Raw genomic sequence first — 24,209 nt, forward strand, 5'->3', positions numbered from 1 at the left:
TACCCCCAAATCAGACTGCAAAGACAGGCAGAGGTCATGGCCACCTCTGTGGGCCCAGTGCCAGATAGCTCCACAGAGGCTCAGAGAGGGCTGAAGGACCAAGGCTAAGGAAAATAACAAGGCTGAAACTCCCCATGTCTAATGACATCATGAGCATGACTGCAGAGCTCCCACACACCCTTCTGAGCCTCAGTTTTCCTGTCTGTAAAATAAAACTCAATGAAATGACACAAGTGAAACCCACCAGGTGCCTGCCCTCTTCTCATAAATGACCCATTGCTTCTGTTCTCCGCTCCTCCCCAGGCCAGGCCTCCCCTCCCTAGTCCCCATCTTATACCCACACCTCCCTGCTCCTCACTCAGGGCCTTGGCTCTGAAGGGAGATCCCGAGGCCATCTGTAAGGGGGAGCACAGCTGGCGGTGGCGGCTGGCATCCAGGGGGCATGAGGGTGCATTCACCCCAGCACAGCATTCCTCCTTCCTAAGCTTGCACAGGGCCTGGTACTGAAGGGCAGCAGATTCACTCCAGCATGACTGCTGCAGCCACCTGTGTCTCTCGGTGGAAGGGGCAGCCTCAGGAGTGTGGAGTTCGGGGATCCAGCTTTGGCTTGGCCATGCCCAGAGCCAGCCAGCCTCGAGCACCTGTTTCCTGTCTGGGGGCACGGGAACCCTCCTGTCCTCCAGGGACCCCGGCCTCCTCATCTCTGCTGGGCAGTCATCTACTACCACTGGTCCTGAGACCTCTTGTCCTGGAGCCTGCAGGGTCCAGTTCAGCTATGCCCCCTCTCAGGGCCGCTCTGGTGGCTTCTTTGCTGCCACCCTCCCCACCCCCAGCACTGTGCTCTCCCTGCCCCCACTACCACCCCCATCTGGTTGCCTAGTCCATGACTGTGAACTTGACCTCTACCCCTGGCTGCCTGGGCCTACAATCCTGCAAAAACCCCTCCAGCCAGCCGGCCCCACCCCTCAGGACTTCCCTGGTGTGGCAGAGTCACCTGTGACACCTGGAGGGACTCCAGTCCAGTGTGTCCCCACCTTCAGCTAACCCCCTTGGAGAAGCCTCCCTGTGGTGCAGGCAGAGGGACACAGAGGCAGCAGCACATTGCAGGGAGCAGAGACACAAAGACGAAAGAAACAAATGATTCCTTAAGAGCCACGGCCAAAACAAATTGCCGCAATTAACACGTGCCACTGCCACGATCTATGGGCTGAAACGTGGCTGGAACGACGCAGAAGCAGAAACCACAGAGAGCGTGTGCTCCAATAAAACGGCAATAAATGGCACGGCTGTGATGGAACTCGTTTCGATTTTGTTCCAAAACCTTGTTTAAGTGCTTTTATTGTTTCTGTGCGAAAGAACACAAATGCTTTTTGAAAATTACTTCAGCATAAGCCTCACCTTCTCCAGAAAGTCTTTCTGATCCCTCCCATCCCTACTCCATGCAGGTCTGTGACCCCCACGATGCCCCCTTATGTTGCCCCCCACGTTGCCATGGTGCCCACACATCCCTGTCACCACCAGTGCCCACACGGCTTCTTCACCCCCAGGGACTGTGCATCGCCTGTCTCCACCCCACCCCAGAACAATGCTCTGTACACAGCACGCAGCAGATGACATGGGCCCAATGGAATGACTGTCAAGGTTAAGGGAGAGGCCACGTATGAACATCAAGGGAGGCATGCAGGCTGCTAAGGGGACCCTTGCCGAACAGATGAAATTCTTATTAGAAACAGTCAGTGTTGATTTCTCAAAAAATCTATCAATCAATAAAACAAAAGCATAAAGACATAGAAACACATAAACAGAGAATCGTTTTACATGGGAGATGGGGAGTGGTGACTTGGCCTCATAGGGCCATAATCACCCTTTTGGGGTTTTGTCCCACATTAGAAAAGCAGCCCCATAGCAGAGATACGAAAACCATAAAAGGGTAACAGAAGTTGGGCACAGAGTCAGGACTGGACTGAAGCCCTGGACAGCGCAGGCAACTCTGTAGCAGGTGGGGCAGGAGGGACTTTAGCCGGGAGCACTTGGCCCCCAGCCTAGGCACCAGAGGTCGAGGGGAGACCCTTCCCATTCCCTGAGAGATGGAGTGTGGGTCTCACTTGCAGGGGAGCCTCCTGGGAACCCCTCACATGGGAAGAAGGATGGAGAGAAGGGAGGCCTTTCTCTCCCCCAGCGACCAGCCAAGGGAGGCGAGCCCTCCTTTTCCGCTCTGGCAATATGGCACAAGGGGGGATGATCTGCCAGTTCTCTCTTGAGAGGCTTGGTGGGGAGCACCTGCAGGCCAGCTGGCAGCCCCCCTTCACCCTCTCACAGCCAGCAGGGCAGGGGTGAGGCATGGAGCAGCATCTCCGCTGCTTTGAGCGATCATGCGGACTCCAGGTCCACGTAAGGTAAGAAATTGGCTATCAAGGCTCTGAGGCACGTGCTATCTGCGATTTAGTAAATCTCTTCCCACCCCCAAATTTAATTTTTTTAAAAACCTCCCTCCTCAGGAACTCCATTCTCATGTATCCGAATCCACTCGCCAGCTCCCAGCAGAGGGGAGGGCCGCTCTCTTGTGTACAAAGGCCCACCCTAGCGGGGAAGCTCGAGAAGGCATGCCTCTGGGGGCCGTTTTTACTTTGTTTTGCCACTGTAGAGGCCACTCTTGGCAAGGAGCCCTTTTCAGTAAAAGCCATCAGCTGCGGAAGAAGGCAAAGGGCTGAAATAGCATCAGGTGGAGGAGGCGGCCCTGGAGAGAGGCCTGGTTTCCATCCCAGTTCTCCCACCATCTGCCTGTGGCCTCTGCAAGCTACCCAAGCCCTGGGGCCTCCATTTCCTCCCTGCAAAGGGAGCTGCCCTCAGAAGCACTCAGCTTGGTTCTTGGCATGGGGAGGGATTAGCTCTGCACAAACCTGGTAGTTTCACGAGAAGCCATGTAAGGTAGAGAAGTCGCTGAAGGCATCTCCCTCTCAGAGTCAAAAGGAAACAGAAAGACAGGATCTTATGTCTCTTCCTCTTTTTAAAAAGGAAATTAGGCCGGGTGTGGTGGCTCACGCCTATAATCCCAGCACTTTGGGAGGCTGAGGTGGGTGGATCACCTGAGATCAGGAGTTTGAGACCAGCCTGAGCAACATGGAGAAACCCCATCTCTACTAAAAATAAAAAAATTAAAAACAAACAAACGACACCAAAACACACACACACACACACACATTAGCTGGACATGGTAGTGCACACCTGTAGTCCCAGCTACTTGGGAGGCTGAGGCAAGAGAATTGCTTGAACCCGGGAGGCGGTGGCAGTGAGCTGATCCAGCCTGGGAGAGAGTGAGACTCGGTCTCGATGAATAAATCAATGGGAAGTCATATCATCACGAGGTCCCCACTTACCCTCGTGACCTCATCTAACCCTAATAACCTTCCAGAGGCCCCATCTCCAAGTATGATCATGTTGGGGAACAGGGTTTCAACACATAAACCTGGGGGAGGCCGGACTCACGCATTCAGTCCATTGCACAATGTATCAAAAATTCAAATCATATTGGGCAAGCCTATACTGCCCGATTGTAAGCAAAGTCTCTGAGGCTGGAGAAATCAAGGTACCCATCAGTGAATACAGGGTATTAAGAAATGCCAAAGCTCAGTGCTCAAGTTCATCTCCTGCTGGCCCTGTGGCCCTGCTGCCTGGGCCTAGAACGAACCCACTTCTCCGCAAGGCCTTGTCTTCCTTGAGATTCTCACAGTGTGATCCGAGAAGCATGCTCCACAATTTCTTATCAATTGAACACTAAAACCCCCATCTGGCTACGGGATTCCTAGTTTCTCCTCCTGGATTTTGTGGTTAAACCTTTCTGTCTCCAATGCAATGTAGCAGTGAGCACAGCTCTGGACGCGTGTCCCAAGCCTGAGGTCTAACGCTGCCTCTGCCCCCTCATTTGCTGTGCAGCTTAGGCAAGTCACTTTACCTCTCTGGGCTGGGCTCACCTCATCCATCCAATGGGAGGGTTGAACTGCTCTTTTCTTTTCTTTTTGAGACACAGTCTCACTCTGCCCCCCAGGCTGGAGTGCAGTGGCTCACTGCAGCCTTCGCCTCCCAGGTTCAAGTCATTCTCCTGCCTCAGCCTCCCAAGTAGCTGGGATTACAGGTGTGCACAACCACACCCAGCTAATTTTTTTTTTTTTTCCTGAGATGAAGTTTTGCTCTTGTTGCCCAGGCTGGAGTGCAATGGCGTGATCTCAGCTCACTACAACCTCTGCCTCCCAGGTTCAGGTGATTATCCTGTCTTGGCCTCCCGAGTAGCTGGGATTAGAGGCACCCACCACCACACTTGGCTAATTTTTTGTATTTTTAGTAGAGACAGGTTTTCACCATGTTGGCCAGGCTGGCCTCAAACTCCTGACCTCAAGTGATCTGCCTGCCTTGGCCTCCCAAAGTGCTGGGATTACAGGAGTGAGCCATCGTTCCCAGCTGCTCTTCCCTTTTTACTGTCCTATCACTGGTCTCCCAGTGCCAGCTGAGAGTGTTGGTCCGATCTCTTTTCTTCTAAGCTGGCCACACAAATGGACCTCAGTTACTCAGCAGCCATTAAAATCTGGTACCAGCCACCATTTAGGCCTCTGGACATCATCCTTGGGCAAAGGAGGTTTTTTCTGTTAGCTTGGGCCTAGCCCTCCCCACTTATATCCTGGACTGTGAAAATGGACTGAGCGGGCGTTAGGGAATTCAGGATGAGCTAGGAAAAAAAAAAAAAAAATCCTGCTGCAATAAATTGCATCACAGTGGAGATCTCTTTCTACCCAGAAAATTCTGAGCCCAGACAATGGCTCATTTGTTTCAGACAATATTCAATACAACAGAATTCCAGGTCAATAGAAGGATTTCGGCAGGTTCTTAGAGTTGGTAGCAAAAGGATTTAACCCACAGAGAAAAGAGAGCTGTTCAATTATAGATTCCCAGGCGTGAGGGAGGCCTTATTAATAAGGTGTCTGCTGAAAATGCTGCTCCCTCCGTTGGGAGTATCCCACCTAATGACAGTGGGGGACTGATGCACCCAGGGCCCTGACCAGGGAGGACGTTTGAGTAAATATTCCGGCAGAGATGGCTGCTGCTAGAATGGTAAGCAAGCCAGGGAGCAGAGGAAGCGGCCCCTTTCTCCCAGGCCCTCAGATGATACATTTTTATAAACATCCAGGCAGGCAGCCTCTGAAGACTCCTGGGCTTTACAAACACATCTCGTATTCCACAGTCAGCTGAGACCACGCTCTGAGCATGGGCGGTAAGAGGAGCAGGAAGCAGGAGGGGCGGGGAGGGGTCTGGCACCAGCTTTCTAAATTTAACATGCAGTTGCTTTTAGGCCAGTGGATAAAAAATAAATTCCAGTGCTTAAAGCTCTTATCTTTGTTTATCATTTCCCCAAACAGCTAGTGACCTGCACTCTGACTCTTCCAGCGAATCAACGAGATGCACACGAAGACGAGGGATGGGAAATGCAGGAGGGGGCGTGGGGAGGGCAAGTTCATGGCTCTCCACCTTCCCGTGATGTTTATTTGGCCTGGCAGAGTGACCAGGATCTGCTAAGGTCATGAGGCTGTCCCTGGGTGGTGGGGGTATGGTCATGCTGCATCAGACCAGCCCAGAGGTGGAGGGCACCTCGGGGTCCCTCGTGTCACTCTCCTGTTGATGAGGGACCTATGGATATCCTACAGCGACCTTTTCAGATGCTCCATAACCTCGTGTGAAAAGCTCCGGTGAACCTGGGCTTACTTATTGCGTTGTGAAGTTGTAGTCATTTGAAAATCCTGCCCCACATGGAGTCAGAATCTTTCTTTCTGGGACTGATGCCATGGGGCCTGGCTCCACCCCCACAACTGCATGGCACAGCACTGCCTTCTCCTTGGCCATGGGCTCGCCCTGCAGACGGCTGACGATGCTCTCCTGCCTCCCTTCAGTTTGCTCCGTTCTCCCAGATTCTTTCAGTGTGCTTGGTAGAAGCAGTCTGCCAGTCTCCCCTCGCTCCCTCTCACTCATCCCCTCTCTAACTGCTCATCCTGCGATCCCACTGGCTTGGTTTTGGCCTCGTCCCTGCCCCAGTTGACAAATAGAGTGGCGTGTCTTCTTCTTCTCTATTATTATCATTATGATTATTGGCAATCATAGTTCATGCTGCCTCAAACTCCTGGCTCAAGTGATCCTTCCACCTCGGCCTCCCGAGTAGCTGGGATTACAGGTGCATACCACCATGTCTGGCAATTTTTTTTTTAAAAGATGGGGTTTCACTATGTTGTCCAGGCCGGTCTTGATCGCCTGACCTCAAGCAATCCTGCCATCTCAGCCTCCCAAAGTGCTGGGATTACAGGCATGAGCCACCGTGCCAGCCATCAGTGGTCTCTCTTAGTCTTGAATCTCCCAGGCACTGTCCAGGACATCTGAGATGTTGTCCAGGGTCCCTGACTTTCCAGGTGTCCTGCCACCTTCCCCTTGGCAGTAGTTAAGGTTTAATGCTTGGCTCTGTGCTTGTTTTTCTTACCCCCATCCCAGAGGACTCATTCCCCTCTGTGCCGACACCATCTCCCCACCTCTAGGCCAAGCTGCTGACGGTCTCACCCGGGTGGGGTGGTGGAGGGGCCTCCAACAAAATCCTGCAAAAGCTGATCTTCCCCTGGGATATGCTGCCTCACCTATGTGGTCCTCTTTCTTTCTCTCAGCCCCCCAGGACTGAAACCAGGGCATCCCTTTCATCTCTCTTCAATCCCTGACCCATAAAATCCCAAGACCCTCACCTCCCCCGGTAGAGCTTCCTTATGACAGTGATTCTGAAATCCAGGCTGCATGTGACAATCCCTTGGGGGACTTTTAAAGCAATACCAATTCCTGCACCCCAATCCAGACCAATTAAGTGGACATGTTTTGGGATGGGCCCCAGCACCAATAGGGAACAGCCAAGATAGAGAGTCACTGCTGATACGGCTTCTCTCTTTCAGCCCCTTTTCCCGTTCTGACTATTGGCCTTGTGATTGGAGCGCCTCACTTTTGCCTGGACAGTTGCAAGAACCTCCTGTCTTATTGACCTATTTCCCACCTCTTTCTACCCCAACCAACCTACATGTCATTGTCAGATCACACAAAGCCATTTTCAGGATGTTACCTTGACTCATCAAAAACCTTCAGTGGCTCCCTATTACCATAAAAATAAATCTGGGAATGAACAAATAAATGGTTTCCCAAATACAGAGTAAGTTCTCTATGGCGTGGAACCGTATCTTATCCCCTATCTTTCCCTGCCCTCACCCCACACACTCTGCTAAGCAGAGTAAATAGAGGGAGCCAGGATCTGTGGGGTGAGCGAACAAAAGCATTTTCTCTGCAAATTAAATGCGGTCCACTCACTTCCCAGCGCAGAGAAAGTGGGCTAGGTGATTTAACTATCACTTACTTAGGGGCTTCTTTCTTTCAACATCATATACAGTCAGCTGTGAATGTTCCAAACTAATGGAAAAAACAGAATCCTAAATGTTACCAAACAGGAGATAATTCAAAGACTCGAATCTAGTTGATGTTGGAATGCATTTTTGCTTACGAGTGCTGAGTGCTTGTGTCTGATAATTGGGGCAATTTTTAAAAATTAGGTAATTAGATGTGTTTTATTTGTTCCTATTTTCCCCTCCCCCCATTACACACACACACACACACACACACATTATATGAATAAATAACTCAGCTCCCAAAACAATGCCCTATTTCTTTCTCTCAGTCCTTTCCTGAAATAGAGATAGTGGTTAGATTTCAGAATATTAGCAAGGGAGGGAGAAGAAATTGGGGAGAAGCCTGCAGTTAGAGTCAATAGAAGAAACTAGGATGTCAACAGGCTGCTTTTCAACTGATTCGCTGTTAAAATTTTAGGCAGTGTGAACAACCTATCTGTCAAACTGTTTGCAATCTCTACTAAAGCTGAACATACACCTCCCTCAGGACCCGGCAGTCCCACTCGCAGACGTACACCCACCAGAAACCGGTACTCTGTTCACCAAAAGCCATAAACAAGAATGTTCGTAAGGCTTTATTCCTAATGGCCCCCAACCTGGGAACAACGCAAATGTCCATTGACAAGGAAAAGGATGGATAAACCCGGGCAACTCACCCAGTGGAGCACTAAATCATGAGGATGAACATACCACAACCACACAACACAGGTGACTGTCACAGACACGCAACTGAGCAAAAGAAGGCAGACCAAAGAGCCTGCCTGGAAAGATTTCATTTATAGGAAGTTCAAGAGGCAAAGGTAATCTCCCGTGTTGGAAGTCAAGACAGTGGTTATTCTTGAGGGGCATGTGACTGGGAGGGGCCACGGGCATGCTTCCAAGTGCTGGTCACACAGGGATGCTTATGGTGTGAAAATTCACTGAGCTCTACGTTTGTGTTTGTGTCATATTTTTCCATATGCATGTTATTCTTCCATAAAATGTACAAGAGGAAAGCCAGGGAGGGAAGGCTGGAGGGAGGGAAGGTAAGCCCAGGTAGGCCCAGCTAATGGAAAAGGCTTGGAATTCGAAGACCTGGATTCAGTTCCAACTCTACCATTAACTGGCCGCGCGATCTGGGACAAGTCACCTCACCTCTCCAAATCTCTGGGTTTTTTTCATCTATAAAATAGACAATAAAAGCTGCCCTACCTACCTCACAGTGTGGTTGTGAGGACCAAATGGTATAATGGATGTAAAAATCCATTGCTGAGCAATAAAGTGCTTCACAAGGCAAAACACTATTATGATTCTAGATCTCTGCAGACAGCAATTTCTGCAACGGGTCAGCACTGTCAGTGAAGCTAGGCCCAGAGCCATCGTGGAGAGGACCGACGCCCCGTGGGTGTGTGTTTTTGTGTGCACGCAGCCTGGTTTATGTTTTTCATTACATCTCTGCACCTAATCCCTTACTGGCCTGGGCCTCAGAGTACAGAAACACCTGGAATCATCCCTGTGTTTTTATGGGACGGGTTCTGTCTCCTTCTAAAGCAGGTATAAAGAGATGCCATGTACACTCTCCTAATTACTTTTTCTCAAGTATGGATGAATTTCAACATCTAAATCTGCCAAATTATTGAAGCTAGCACGGAGGACTTTCTGGGCATGACCAGAGAAGCCAGCAATGTGGATGGAAAGATTTATCAGCCCCTCTCGTAACCAAACCTCCATCGTATCTCCCTGCAAGCCTTGAAACTGCTCACTGGACCCACTGAACTCAGACAACAGAGCTATGGGATCTAGAAGGTGAAATGTCAGAGCTCAGAGAATCTTAGCACCCTCCCAGCCTTGCCATAAGAACTCAGGGCTGGCTGGGTGCCATGGCTCATGCCTATAATCCCAGCACTTTGGGAGGCCTAGGTGGGTGAATCACTTGAGGTCAGGAGTTCAAGACCAGCCTGGCCAACATGGTAAAACCCCGTCTCTACTAAAAATACAAAAATTAGCTGGGCATGGTGGTGGGCGCCTGTAATCCCAACTACTTGGGAGGCTGAGGCATGAGACTCGCTTGAACTCGGGAGGTGGAGGTTGCAATGAGCCAAGATCGTGCCACTGCACTCCAGCCTAGGGGATAGAGCAAGACTCTGCCTCCAAAAAAAAAAAAAAAACTCAGGGCTTCTCTTGGAAACCAGTTGCAAGGGTGAGGGGCTTTGCCTCTGGTTTATGGTCAGAAGGGCAAAGTGAAGATCACCCCATTTTCCACGGCTTGGTTTCATATTATAATCCCACAGTGCCTGGAGAATCAGAACGAATGGAAATTTTTATTCTTCATATGGCTGTATTGCCCCAAGCTGTCCCTGTGCTTAAGGGATTTCCACCTCCCACTTCTAGAGGGCAAGGGCCAGCATCACTTGGCCCACTTCTTAGCATAAGACCAAGTCTAGTGACGGCTGGATAGGTATAACTACTACAGATGCTGCTGTTCCTATCGCTCTGAAGAACAAAACTGAAGCCACCTTCGCTCCTGTTTCCTTTAACAAAATAGAAAAATGGTAATTTTTCTATTAGGTCCGTGAATCTCCAGGAAAGATCTTTGTGAAGCAATGACATTTTTATTTTCTTTTTCTCATTTATACTGCAGATGACATCTGCACACACACCCAGTGTGTGGAGTATGTGTAGGTGTGTGACTGTGTGTGTGTCTAGCTTTCAGAGAAAATGATACACAAAATGATAAATATAGAAAAGAGATTAATAGGAGAGGGCAATACTAAATGTTATTTCCTACATAAAAGGATTTATCAATAGATTTCCCATAGAGTTAGTTTCCTAAACCATCAGGTTAATCTACTGTATTTCAATGTATTTAAATGTTGCGCCAGGCACAGTGGCTCATGCCTGTGATCCCAGTACTTTAGGAGGCTGAGACTGGAGGATCACTGGAGTCCTGGAACTCAAGACCAGCCTGGGTAACATAGTGAGACATCCCCGCATCTCTACAAACAAACAACAATTAGACAGGCATGGTGGCTTGCACCTGTAGTCCCAGCTACTCTGGAGGCTGAGGCAGAAGGATCGCTTGAGCCCAGGAGTTCAAGGGTGCAGTGAGCTATGACGGCACCACTGCACTGTAGCCTGGGCCACAGAGCAAGAAAATAAATAAACACATATTGGTTTCCAGATCCTAAACTATATGATGGAAAGACTAAGAGACCAAGAATCTTAGAAATAAAATTACAAGTTACTGCCCATTGAAAATCAAACAGATATGAAAAAGTCTCCCCCAAAATGAAGAAACTCTGGTTGAAGAATGTAAACCACTAGGTAAATATTCTATTTATTTGCTTTATTTCCATGTTTCCCAATATTTAGTTTTCAATCTTCTAAGAGCGGTAATTTTATAAAATAAGTCCCAGCTGAAATGAATGTGATAGGATTTTAGAATTTCTTTCTGCCTTAACACATCCTATCAGCGTAGTTCAGTACAGACAGCAGAGCGCCTCATGTTGGAACAAGCTTTTCCACCACTGAATGTCTTCAAACAGAAATATCACCTGCTTATGAGGTACCTTCCAGTTGCCAAAGACCTTCATCTTCTTGTTCACCCTACTCTGCAAGATGGCTGGGACAGCATTACAGACGAGGGGGCCTGTTGACACTGCCCTGATGACTGGCCCAAGGCTATGGCTAAGGGTTACAGACCTGGAACAGAACCCTGCCCTTTGCCTCCCTTGTGGGACCCAAGGCCAGGCCAAGGTCAGGGGGAGCGGCTGCGGGGCGGGAGACTTCCTCGTTGGGTGTGGACAGCACAGGTTGATTTTGAGATTTCCCCTCAACTTATTCTCAGTAATTTGGCCTTTGAAACAGGAAGCAGAGAGAACCCTGGGGGACGGCTTTTGGTGTTATCTTTTGGAAACACAGAAGCTTCAGGTGCGTCCTAGCTTGAAATAAGAGAATATTCTGCTCAGTCCCCCACATTTTTGTGACACTCCAGGCCCAGCAGGCCCACCGCGCCCTCACCAGCTGTCGGTAATGCTGGTGCCTGGAGGTGCTGACACAGGACCGGGTATGCCAGGCACCTGTCCTCCAGGCTGGAGTGCAGTGGCGCTATCTCAACTCACCGCAATCTCCACCTCCCAGGTTCAAGCAATTCTCCTGCCTCAGCCTCCCAAGTAGCTGGGATTACAGGCACCTGCCACCACACCTGGCTATTTTTCTATTTTGAGTAGAGATGGGATTTCACCATGTTGCCCAGGCTGGTCTTGAACTCCAGGCCTCAAGTGACATACCTACCTTGGCCTCCCAAAGTGCTGAGATGACAGGCGTTGAGTCACTGTGCCTGGCCGATAAGAACTCTTTTCTAAACATGACCACAATACCATTATCAACTAAGACCAAAATGAACGTTCATTCCTTCAGAGGATCAAATATCCTGCTGGATTCACAATTCCCTGATTGATTCATATTTGTTTCAGGTTGGTTGCAGCAGCCTCTGAACAAGCCCATCCATTTTTCACTGGTTTATTCTCACTCATCCTAAAAATCTCAGCCTGGACGTTGTCACTTCCCCCTGGCAGAGTCCCTGATCCCAAATGTCGGCGATGTGTGTCCTTCGTCTGTTCTCCCATCTCACCCTTATCCACTTGTTTGCATCCTGATAGACTGGAAGCTCCAAGAAGCTGGGACATGTCCATGCATTTTAAAGTTATGTCTCCTGGGCCTAGCACAGTGCCTGGTGACTCATGCTCGCCAATTCCATATGTATTCCCTGAGTATGTAAATGAAGGATCTCATAAAAAGAACTGGTTTTCCACTCCTCATAAGCCCATTCGATAACACTGTACACATCCATGTAATGATTTGTTTAGGAATCTGTTTCCTCAATGGGCAGAGCCTTCTTGGAACCCCAGCACCTGGTCCCACACCTGACCCATCCAAGGTGCCCATTGAGGGACTGCGGAATGAACGAGGACACTTAGAGTAAGTTCTATGTTGAGACGTTGGGTTCACAGGCCTTCCTCTCTGGGCCTCATTTTTCTAGTCTCTGTCACGACGGATGGCTGTGAGGATTTCCAAGATCCTTTCCTGGGACGGGGAGTCCTCATTTAGCGTGCGCTTGCTGCCCTCTGCTGGCAGAATTTGCTCAGGCTCGCTCTGTCCCTGCTATTCCTGAAAGCTCCAGGCAAAGCCAGCAACTGTGGGTGGACCAGCCAGTGAGAGGGATAGGGACTTGAGTTTTGTTGTCTCGCTGGTTCGACTAAGACATGGAGGTGTGTGTGTCCCTCCGCCTCATCCGTTCGCTCCTCAGGTGTGGAGAAGCGCTAGGGCAGGTCTCAGACAGACAGAAAGACCTATGCCCCTGCGTGCACATCAGGACAGCCAGGGGCTATAAAAGGAGAGCTGGTGCCCAGGCCCCACCTCAGACCAACACTGGGGAGTAGGGCCCAAGCATCCATCTATATTAAAAATATATAAAAATCTGGCTGTTTCTGGCCAGGCACTGTGGCTCACGCCTGTAATCCCAGCACTTCGGGAGGCTGAGGCAGGCAGATTGCCTGAGGTCAGGAGTTCGAGACCAGCCTGACCAACATGGTGAAACCTCATCTCTACTAAAACTACAAAAATTAGCCAGGCATGGTTGTGGGCACCTGTAATCCCAGCTACTCGGGAGGCTGAGGCAGGAGAATTGCTTGAACCCGGGAAGTGGAGGTTGCGGTGAGCCGAGACCTGGCCATTGCACTCCAGCCTGAGCAACACGAGCAAAACTCCATCTCAAAAACAAAAAAAATCTGGCTGTTTCTTTATTATTATTAGTATTACACTTTAAGTTCTAGGGTACATGTGCACAATGTGCAGGTTTGTTACATATGAACACATGTTCCATGTTGGTGTGCTGCACCCATTAACCCGTCATTTACATTGCTTATCTCCTAATACTATCCCTTTCCCCTTCCCCACCCCATGACAGGCCCCGGTGTCTGATGTTCCCCATCCTGTGTCCAAGTGATCTCATTGTTCAATTCCCACCTATGAGTGAGAACATGTGGCATTTGGTTTTCTGTTCTTGCGATAGTTTGCTGAGAATGATGGTTTCCAGCTGCATCCACGTCCCTACAAAGGACATGAACACATCCTTTTTTATGGCTGCATAGTATTCCATGGTGTATATGTGCCACATTTCCTTAATCCAGTTTATCATTGATGGACATTTGGGTTGGTTCCAAGTCTTTGCTATTGTGAATAGTGCCACAATAAACATATGTGTGCATGTGTCTTTATAGCAGCATGATTTATAATCCTTTAGGTATATACACGGTAATGGGATGGCTGGGTCAAATGATATTTCTAGTTCTAGATCCTTGAGGAATCGCCACACTGTCTTCCACAATGGTTGAACTAGTTTGCAGTTCCACCAACAGTGTAAAAGCGTTCCTATTTCTCCACATCCTCTCCAGCACCTGTTGTTTCCTGACTTTTTAATGATTGCCATTCTAACTGGTGTGAGATGGTATCTCATTGTGGTTTTGATTTGCATTTCTCTGATGGCCAGTGATGATAAGCATTTTTTCATGTGCCTGTTGGCTGCATAAATGTCTTCTTTTGAGAAGTGTCTGTTCATATACTTTGTGCACTTTTTGATGGGGTTGTTTGATTTTTTCTTGTAAATTTGTTTGAGTTCTTTGTAGATTCTGGATATTAGCCCTTTGTCAGATGGGTAGATTGCAAAAATTTTCTCCCATTCTGTAGGCTGCCTGTTCCCTCTGATGGTAGTTTCTTTTGCTGTGTAGAAGCAAAAGATGAATTAGATCCCATTTGTCAATTTTAGCTTTTGCTGCCATTGCTTTTGGTGTTTTAGACATAAAGTCCTTGCCCATGCCTATGTCCTGAATGGTATTGCCTAGGTCTTCTTCTAGGGTTTTTATGGTTTTAGGTCTAACATTTAAGTCTTTAATCCATCTTGAATTAATTTTAGTATATGTAAGGAAGGGATCCAGTTTCAGTTTTCTACATATGGCTAGCCAGTTTTCCCAGCACCATTTATGAAATAGGGAATCCCTTCCCCATTTCTTGTTTTTGTCAAGTTTGTCAAAGATCAGATGGTTGTAGATGTGTGGTATTATTTTTGAGGGCTCTGTTCTGTTCTGTTGGTCTATATCTCTGTTTTGGTACCAGTACTGTGCTGTTTTGGTTACTGTAGCCTCTCTGTTTTGGTACCAGTACCATGCTCTTTTGGTTACTGTAGCCTTGTAGTATAGTTTGAAGTCAGGTAGCATGATGCCTCCAGCTTTGTTCTTTTGGCTTAGGAATGTCTTGGCAATGCAGGCTCTTTTTCGGTTCCGTATGAACTTTAAAGTAGTTTTTTCTAATTCTGTGAAGAAAGTCATTGGTAGCTTGATGGGGATGGCATTGAATCTATAAATTACCTTGGGCAGTATGGCCATTTTCACGATATTGATTCTTCCTATCCATGAGCATGGAATGTTCTTCCATTTGTTTCTGTCCTCCTTTATTTCGTTGAGCAGTGGTTTGTAGTTCTCCTTGAAGAGGTCCTTCACATCCCTTGTAAGTTGGGCTCCTAGGTATTTTATTCTTTTTGAAGCAATTGTGAATGGGAGTTCACTCATGATTTGGCTCTCTGTTTGTCTGTTATTGGTGTATAGGAATGCTTGTAATTTTTGCACATTGATTTTGTATCCTGAGACTTTGCTGAAGTTGCTTATCAGCTTAAGGAGATTTGGGCTGAGATGATGGGGTTTTCCAAATATACAATCATGTCATCTGCAAACAGGGACAATTTGATTTCCTCTTTTCCTAATTGAATATCCTTTATTTCTTTCTCCTGATTGCCCTGGCCAGAACTTCCAACACTATGTTGAATAGGAGTGGTGAGAGAGGGCATCCCTGTCTTGTGCCAGTTTTCAAAGGGAATGCTTCCAGTTTTTGCTCATTCAGTATGATATTGGCTGTGGGTTTGTCATAAATAGCTCTTATTATTTTGAGATACGTTCCATCAATACTGAATTTATTGAGAGTTTTTATCACGAAGGGTTGTTGAATTTTGTCGAAGGCCTTTTCTGCATCTATTGAGATAATCATGTGGTTTTTGTCTTTGGTTCTGTTTATATGATGGATTACATTTATTGATTTGTGTATGTTGAACCAAAGCTGGCTGTTTCTAACATGCAGCCACATGGAGAACTGCTGAACCAAGACGATCTTTACATATGTATCTTTTTTTTGTTGTTTTGAGATGGAGTTTTGCTCTTGTTGCCTAGGCTGTGATCTCAGCTCACTGCAACCTCCACCTCCTGATTCAAGCAATTCTCCTGCCTCAGTCTCCAGGGTGGCTGGGATTACAGGCACTCACCACCATGCTCAGCTAATTTTTTGCACTTTTAGTAGAGACGGGGTTTCACCATGTTGGCCAGGCTGATCTTGAACTCCTCACCTCGGGTGATCCACCCACCCGGCCTCCCAAAGTGCTGGGATTACAGGCGTGAGCCACCGCACCTGGCGTATATGTATATCTTGATCTAAAAGCCTAGAAGCACAGTTAAAAAAAAAAAAAAAAAAAAAAAAAGCCCATCTGGGGAAAGAGTAAATAAAGACTTTGATTTTCTAATACAAAATTCCCTTAGCCTATCTTAAAAAGTTTTCTTTCTTTGACAAACCGTGACAGCTTACAAGCCATACAGTTTTCTTTGAGGAACCAACATCATTTACCCATTAGGGATGCTGCTCCCAGATCCAGTTTTTCTTTTTGAGATATAGTTCCCTATTTTTGTGTACCGCACCTCTGTTTCTTGTTTGATGCATGTATATTCCTGCATTTGTTAAGATTCATTTGGTTGCAGACAATGGAATTCAGAATGTCGCTAACTTTAGCCACAAGTGAGAACTTGTTGGAAGGTACCAAGATGCCACCCACAGGACTACCTGCCAGGAGGAGCAGATAGCAAATAGGAACTGGAACTCTATGGGGCACCAAGAAATGGTCTGTCCGTCCTTTGCTTCTGCTTTGCTGTATATATCTGATTCATTTCTTCTTTCCTGAGGCCAACTGCTGTTTTCTGCTCATTAATCCACGAGGCCAAATGTGGCCAACAATGGGTCTCCACTTCCCTGTGTTCATTTGCCACCTGCTGGAGAAAAACTTTTTTTTTTTTGTCCCAGATCCAAATTTCCAGACTGGTCCCTTTGGGCCCGTCAATCTTGGCCTGCAGGGCTGGCTACAGGATCTGTGAGGCCCAGTGAGAAATAAAAGTGTGGTAGCCTTTATTCCCAGAGCGGGGGGAAGTGTCCGTCGTGGGTCAGTGAGCTTCTTCATTTCTTCTGTAGTCTCTTTTTCGACTTGTCATGGTGCTTTTTATTTTCTATTTACTGTCATTCTAAGAAAACTCTAAATTTTAAATTATTAGCAAGCATTTTACCATTCATCTTTATATCAAGCAACGCCAGTTTTAAATGTAAATTTCAGAGCATTTAACTCATATGCAGAACCACTGAAATTACACAATTGGTGTTTTGTGACTTGTTGGCCAGAAGAGACAAACACAAACCAAACTTAGGAAGACTGAAAGCAGGAAGAGAGGATGCCTCCAGGTTCACCCAAGGGGGATGCTCTTTCAGGCCTGGACATACTAGATGAGCTGGGGGAGTCCAGACCCTTCCAGGCATCCAAGGGCCCTATCAGTCACCAGTCACATGCACTGAGACCCAGCCAGGGAGGCAGGGTCTAGAGAAATTAGTCCAGATGTCTCCCCTTTCCACAGCCTTCCCCAGCCAGCCACAGCAGACTAACCTCCAAGGATCTCTAAACCTCTGTGCTATGACACACTCAGTACCTGGGCTGGGGGTGGGCAGAGGTTTGCCCCCATCAAGACAGTTCTAACAGGTTTCCTGGTGATGCTGCTGCTGCTGACCTTTGCCCATCCTGGAACTCACTTTGAGAGCTGGCTGAGATCCCAGGCAGGGCAGCCAGTGGCTGCTCCAGGGCTGTGAAGGGCTCCCCCTGCAGATGGAGGAACTAGGCCTCCCAGCACCTGTCCCTGGAACGTTGGCGGCTTCAGAATGGACTTGCCCTGGAGGCCGGCCTCCTGCTGCTCTGGGAAAAAGAGGGAACAGAAGAAAGCAATCCCTCACCTCAGGGACTCCTCCTGGATTAGCATTATGTAGGTGAAGAAAGTGAGACCATCACCCACCAACCAGATAACTCATTCCACCTCTGTGGGGAAACTGGCAGAGCAGCAAATAAGCTTCCTTAACCCCGGTGCGCCCTCACCCTGCTCATGGGCATATGTGTTCATCTTCAGGCCAAAGAGGGGCAGCCAGGGAGTGACAAGAGTGTCACTCCAGGAGAGTCACCCACGGGGTGTTAGGATCCCCACATCTGCACCCCCTGAAATATAATCAATATTTTCCAACTGTTCCTAATCTGACCTGTGCAAAGGGAATCTCATTCGAACTTGCATTTCTCATCACAGTAATTCATATATCTTCTGTGTTTTGCCTTTTCATATCCGTTGACCATTTTTCTAGCTAGTTGTCTTTTCCTACTGATTGACAGTAGCTCTTTGGTTTTTTGTTAATTCTAATCCCTTATACATGTTGCAAAATTTTTTATTTGCTATTTCACTATTTGTCTTTTAACTTCATAATGTGCCATGACTACCCATGTGACAGGCTCTTTAAGCCTCAGTTTTCTCATCTGAGAGATGGGGAAGTAGCTGCCACACTGGCTTAGTGGAGGATCCAATGAGGGAACATCTATGCTGCACTTGGTCGGCCACATCGTCAGCTCCCAACAAATGCTGGCAGCTGTGGCTGCCGCTGCAGTTTTATAACCAAACTTCTCTGTATTACAAAGACCCCTGAGCCCCACGCTAGCACTGTGAAATGTAAGCACAACAGAACACACTGAATGCCAATCAGATGCAATTTGGGTCATATCGACTTTTCATTTTGTGGGGTTTCTGTTTAAATGTTTGCCAAAGTTGGAAACAAGATTGAAATTTAAGGAAAAGACAAAATGCCATGAGAGTCGGGCTAACACGAACTTCTCCCTTTGTCACGACCCCTCCATCAGATGGTCCCTGAGTTCTGCAGCCTCGAGAAAGGCCTGCCCTATCTGGACATGGTGATTGCAGAGACGCTGAGGATGTACCCACCGGCTTTCAGGTGTGTGGCAGCCCCCTCCCCTGCCCCAGTCCCTACCCCCTAACCCTACTCCATGCCCCACCCTGCAGGTCAGGGCCCTCGTCCATCAGTTACCGCATGTGTTTCTGTAGGGTAACGCCTGAGTCCTGGGTTCCTTTGTATCCCCCAGGACACCTCAGATATCTGGCCCACTTTCCTATAGCTTAACAACCTTCTCAAAGCTTCACTGGCCTTTTCTTAACACTGCCTTCCTCCCCACCCCAAGCCAGCCCTTTGGTCTCCTAGCCTTTCCTGGCTTTTGCCATTTCCCCTGCCTGTTCATTCATTATTCATTCATTCATTCAGCAATTGTTTATTGAGCATCTACTCTGTGCCAAGCACTGGGAAATCAGCTGTATATAAAACAGATAAAAGTCCCTGACCAGTCTTGGAGCTGGCATTCCAGTAGGGGACTGTCTGAGTCCTGGGAGCTCCTTCCTGCCATCCAACACCCCCAGCTGTCCAATCCTGGAGCTCCAACATGACTCACCCTCCAAAACGTCTCATCGCCCCTCAGGACGTCTGTGTTGGGCTTGCCTCACCTGGTCCTCCCTGCCCTCCCTCCCCAGCACTTTGAGCTGTAACTGTACTTCATGTTATATTCTTGGACGCATGTCTGCCACTGCATGGCATTTCACTAATGTACACACCAACCAGCCGATCACACCAAGCTGTGGGTATCCTGAGGGTAAAACCACCTATTGTGCTTCATTCAAACTCTCCCAAACAAGGCACTCCATAGAGAAGGGCGTCTTAATTCATGTCCCCAGACCCTTACAGAGAGTGAAATAACAGCCAGATTTCAAGCTCTAGAAACAAAAGCAGCACAAAGCATTAACCGTATGTGATAAATTCCACTCAACACTCTTATGAATTACTAGATCACATAAACCATATGGGGATACCTTTCACCATTTTTAAAGAGAATGTGTGGATGATTTGAGGGTATCTCAAAATGATATTTCAACACAAAAGCATTACAAATAATGCAATTGTATATATTGTCCAAATATGCAAGTCCAGAAGCAAATACAGAAAATTCCAGTGGTGTGATTGGAATTGCATCATCCTCAAGGACGCAGGGTTTTGGGTTTTGGTGCAGAAGCAGGTCAGTCACTCAGGGGCTCTGTGCACCCTCTCCCCATGCCAGCATTAAGACCTGATGTGCAGCCCTTCCCTGATCTCCTTGAGAGCCTCTTGCAAACTGTCATCCAATTCTTTCTTTTATTTATTTATTTATTTATTTATTTATTTATTTTTGAGATGGAGTGTTGCCCTGTCCCCCAGGCTGGAGTGCAATGGTGTGATTTTGGCTCACTGCAACTTCCGTCTCCTGAGTTCAAGCAATCCTCGTGTCTCAGCCTCCCAAGTAACTGGGATTACAAGTGCCCACCACCGTGCCTGGCTAATTTTTTGTATTTTTAGTAGAGACAGGGTTTTACCATGTTGGCCAGGCTGGTCTCCAACTCCTAACCTCAGCTGATCTGCCGGTCTTGGCCTCCCAAAGTGCTGGGATTACAGGCGTGAGCCACCATTCCCAGCCTTATTTTTTTCATAATTGATATCCAGCTTTCTTCCAAGGGGATTGTGGGCAGCTGGTGTACATGTTAAAATAAAGTTCAAGATAAAGCATTCAGTGATCCAACAGAACAAAGGCCATTTAAAGGAAAGAAGGCCTTACAGGGCCCCGGCTGATAGCTGGGGTCCAGCTTTGGCTTGGTGACCAGGGCTCCTGGCCAAGAGGGAGAGCAGCCAAGCCAAACGGGTGTGTTCTCCAGCAAGAGGACAGCACAGAAACTGATCAATGGATGCAGTACTTCCTGGACCTAAACTCAGCCATGAATCCATCAGACAAGACGTTGTATAGATGTCATGTTGAATAACAAAGGGATTAGGCTCTTCAACACGAAAATGTGGTGGCCAATTCTCCACTGACCCGTTATAAACAGCAGAGCAGGAAAGGAAGTCGGCACAGGCGGACCAGGAAGCCAGTGATCTCACCTGAGGACCAGACAGAAACTAGAGAACCTGGATGAAGTAGTTAGAATTCATCCAACAGGTCTAGAGGGCGTGTCAGAAGACCATCTCAGCCCTGGCCTTGGTTTACTGTGTGATTGTGAGCCCCATGCTGCTCTGTGCCTCTCCTTCCTACAGGTTAAATGGAGACATATGCCTGTTTCATTGGCCCTGCAGAGGCGGGTGAGAGGCAGTGGGTGGCACAGGTGGAACTGCAGTGCCCGCTCAGCTGCATGCAGCATGAGGTGTGCAGGGAGGAGCGCCGGCACTGGTAGGACAAGAGAATGGCCAGCTTCCATCCAGCCTTGCTCTCCTGAGTCACACCTTCCCCACACCTGCCCCAAACCTGCCCTGCACCTGCACACCTGCCCCACACCTTCTCCACACCTGCCCCACACCTCTACACCCACCTCACACCTGCCCCACACCTCCACACCTGCCCCACACCTCCACACCCACCTCACACCTGCCCCAAACCTGCCCTGCACCTGCACACCTGCCCCACACCTTCTCCACACCTGCCCCAAACCTGCCCTGCGCCTGCACCATGCCTGCCCCACACCTTCCCCAAACCTGCCCTGCACCTACACCACACCTGCCCCACACCTTCTCCACATCTGCCCCACACCTCCACACCCACCCCACACCTGCCCCACACCTGCCTCACACCTCCATGCCCACCCCACACCTGCCCCACACCTCCACACCCACCCACCTGCCCCACAACTTCTCCACGCCTGCCCCATACCTCCACACCTGCCCCACACCTCCACGCCCACCCCACACCTGCCCCACATCCACCCCACACCCGCCCCACAGCTCCACACTTGCCCCACACCTCCATGCCCGCCCCACACCTGCCCCACACCTCCACACCTGCCCCACACCTCCACACCTGCCCCACACCTGCCCAACACCCACTCCACACCTGCCCCACACCTCCACACCTGCCCCACACCTGCCCCACACCCACTCCACACCTGCCCCACACCTCCACACCTGCCCCACACCTGCCCCACACCCACTCCACACCTGCCCCACACCTCCACACCTGCCCCACACCTGCCCAACACCCACTCCACACCTGCCCCACACCTCCACACCTGCCCCACACCTCCACACCTGCCCCACACCTCCACACCTGCCCCACACCTGCCCAACACCTGCCCCACACCCACTCCACACCTGCCCCACACCTCCATACCAGTCCTATACCTGCTCCACACCTGCCCCACACCTGCTCCACACCACCTCACATCCGTCCCACACCTGCCTCACACCCACCCCACACCGGCTCCACACCCGCCCCACACCCACTTCACACCTGCCTCATACCTGCCCCACACCCGCCCCACACCCACTTCACACCTGCCTCATACCTGCCCCACACCCGCCCCACACCCACTTCACACCTGCCTCATACCTGCCCCACACCCGCCCCACACTTGCTCCACACCTGCCTCATACCCACTCCACACCTGCCCCACACCTCCATGCTGGCCCCATACCTGCTCCACACCTGCCCCACACCCGACCCACACCTGCCCCACACCTGCCTCACATCCACCCCACACCTGCCTCATACCCACCCCACACCCGCCTCACACCCGCGCCACACCCGCGCCACACCTGCCTCACATCCGCACCACACCCGCCCCACACCCGCGCCACACCTGCCTCACATCCGCGCCACACCTGCCTCACATCCGCGCCACACCCGCGCCACACTTGCCTCACATCCGCACCACACCCGCGCCACACCCGCACCACACCCGCCTCACATCCGCACCACACCTGCGCCACACCCGCCCCACACCTGCCCCACACCTGCCCCACACCTGCCTCGCAGCTGCTCCACACCTGCTACATTAGCATTTTTCACCCTATCAGCTCTGCTGGCTTTTCTTGTCAATCACCAGTTATGAGACAGACAAGGTGTCACAATTCTCACCCAGACCAGAGGACAATCTGCTTCTGCTCAAAGGATTTGGGGGTGAATGTAGGGAGAGTGAGCATTTTTATTATTTTATTTCATCTCAAAAAGCGTGTTGACCTTTCCCAAGTGCTGACACAACTTGGACTTATTCATAAAAGAAATCAGAATGGCCCTTGTGGGAAAACACAGCAGCCCTGTCTGAGTTCCACTGAGGTGACTGAGTTGCTGTGCGGTGCAGTTCTGAAGCTTCTGCTGGTCTCTTACGTGGCTCAGTCTGCGGGGAAAGGAGGCTCTGTTCTCCAGATTCCAGGGTGTCTGCCTTCAGGTCCAGGCTGTTTCCAGAAAAGATGAAAAAGCAGGGTGCCAGAGCACAGCCTCATCTGACCCCTTTGGAACTGAGGGTACAGACTCACAACCCCCAGCTGCCTGCCCTGGTTTCAGCACTGGTGTTTGCTATCAGCTCCAAGCACATATAATTGCATTAGCAGCTTAGGATCTCAATGGGTTCTCCCAGCGCTGGCCTTTTTCCGTTCCTCTCTGTTACATGAAAGGCTCATAACAGAGAGAGGGAGCGGCGAGAAGCCACAGGCTGCTCTTGATGTCTTATGGGCAGGAACAGGGCGTAACAGTAATTACTGTAATCATTGCATTTCCTCTAGGATATTTAGGGAAGCCCAATCTTACAGCTTGAAGTAAAATCCAGCATAGGATTATTTTTATTTTTTAATTATTTATATTACCAAACTAGCATGCTTATACTTAAAAACACACACACACACACAGTCCCAGCCGGGCGTGGTGGCTCACACCTGTAATCCCAGCACTTTGGGAGGCAAGGAGGGAGGATCACTTGAGGTCAGGAGTTCAAGACCAGCCTGGCCAACATGGTGAAACTTTGTCTCTGTTAAAAATACAAAAATTAGCCGGGCATGGTGGCAGTAACCCCAGCTATTCGGGAGGCTAAGGCAGGAGAATTGCTCGAACCTGGGAGGCGGAGGTTGCAGTGAGCCAAGATAGTGCCACTGCACTCCACCCTGGGCAACAGAGCAAGACTCTGTCTTTAAAAAAAAAAAAAAAAAAAAAAAAAGCCCCTAAACAATGGAGAAGAATAAAAAAAAAAAAAAAGGCCGCCTGTCATTCTCCATCCCAGTCCCATCCCCTAGAGAAGATAAAGAAATTTAAGTATTCTTCTAGAAATGTTATGTTCATACATAAGCATATATAGTCTACCCTTTAAAAGTAAAGCATAAATGAGATTGTGCCATTGCCCTTGGGTAAAATGAACAATCTGATCAAATATTTTCCTCTCTGGGAGAAGCAGCTATCAGTAGAGACATAGACAACAGGGACTCACCAGGACTCACTCAGAGAGGCCAAATTCACAAAGACAGAAAGTAGAACGCTGTCTGCCAGGGGGAGAGGGGAGGGGAGGGAGTTAGTGTTTAAGGGATCCAGAATTTCAGAGGAAGAAGAGGAAAAAGTTCTGGAGATGGATGGCGGTGCTGGTTGCATAATGAATGTACTAAAACCACAGAACTGCACACTGGAAAATGGTTCAAATGGTCCATTTTATGTTTTTTTAATATATATATAAAACCACAATGAAATAATAA

The 24,209-nt window shown here is 49.0% G+C and overlaps 1 protein-coding gene across 3 annotated transcripts in view; it reads left to right on the plus strand.

Annotated features, from left to right (window-relative positions):
* TBXAS1 (thromboxane A synthase 1) overlaps positions 1–24,209 on the plus strand; it is a 197,746-nt gene that overhangs the window by 162,389 nt on the left and 11,148 nt on the right. For all 3 annotated transcript variants that reach the window (XM_005550924.5, XM_045388252.2, XM_074036134.1), the window contains one exon: positions 18,535–18,626. In XM_005550924.5, the coding sequence (XP_005550981.2) occupies positions 18,535–18,626 (92 nt within the window). The remainder of the gene's footprint in view (positions 1–18,534; positions 18,627–24,209) is intronic.

This window comes from Macaca fascicularis, chromosome 3 (assembly GCF_037993035.2).
Source record: "Macaca fascicularis isolate 582-1 chromosome 3, T2T-MFA8v1.1".
NCBI classification, from domain to species: domain Eukaryota; kingdom Metazoa; phylum Chordata; class Mammalia; order Primates; family Cercopithecidae; genus Macaca; species Macaca fascicularis.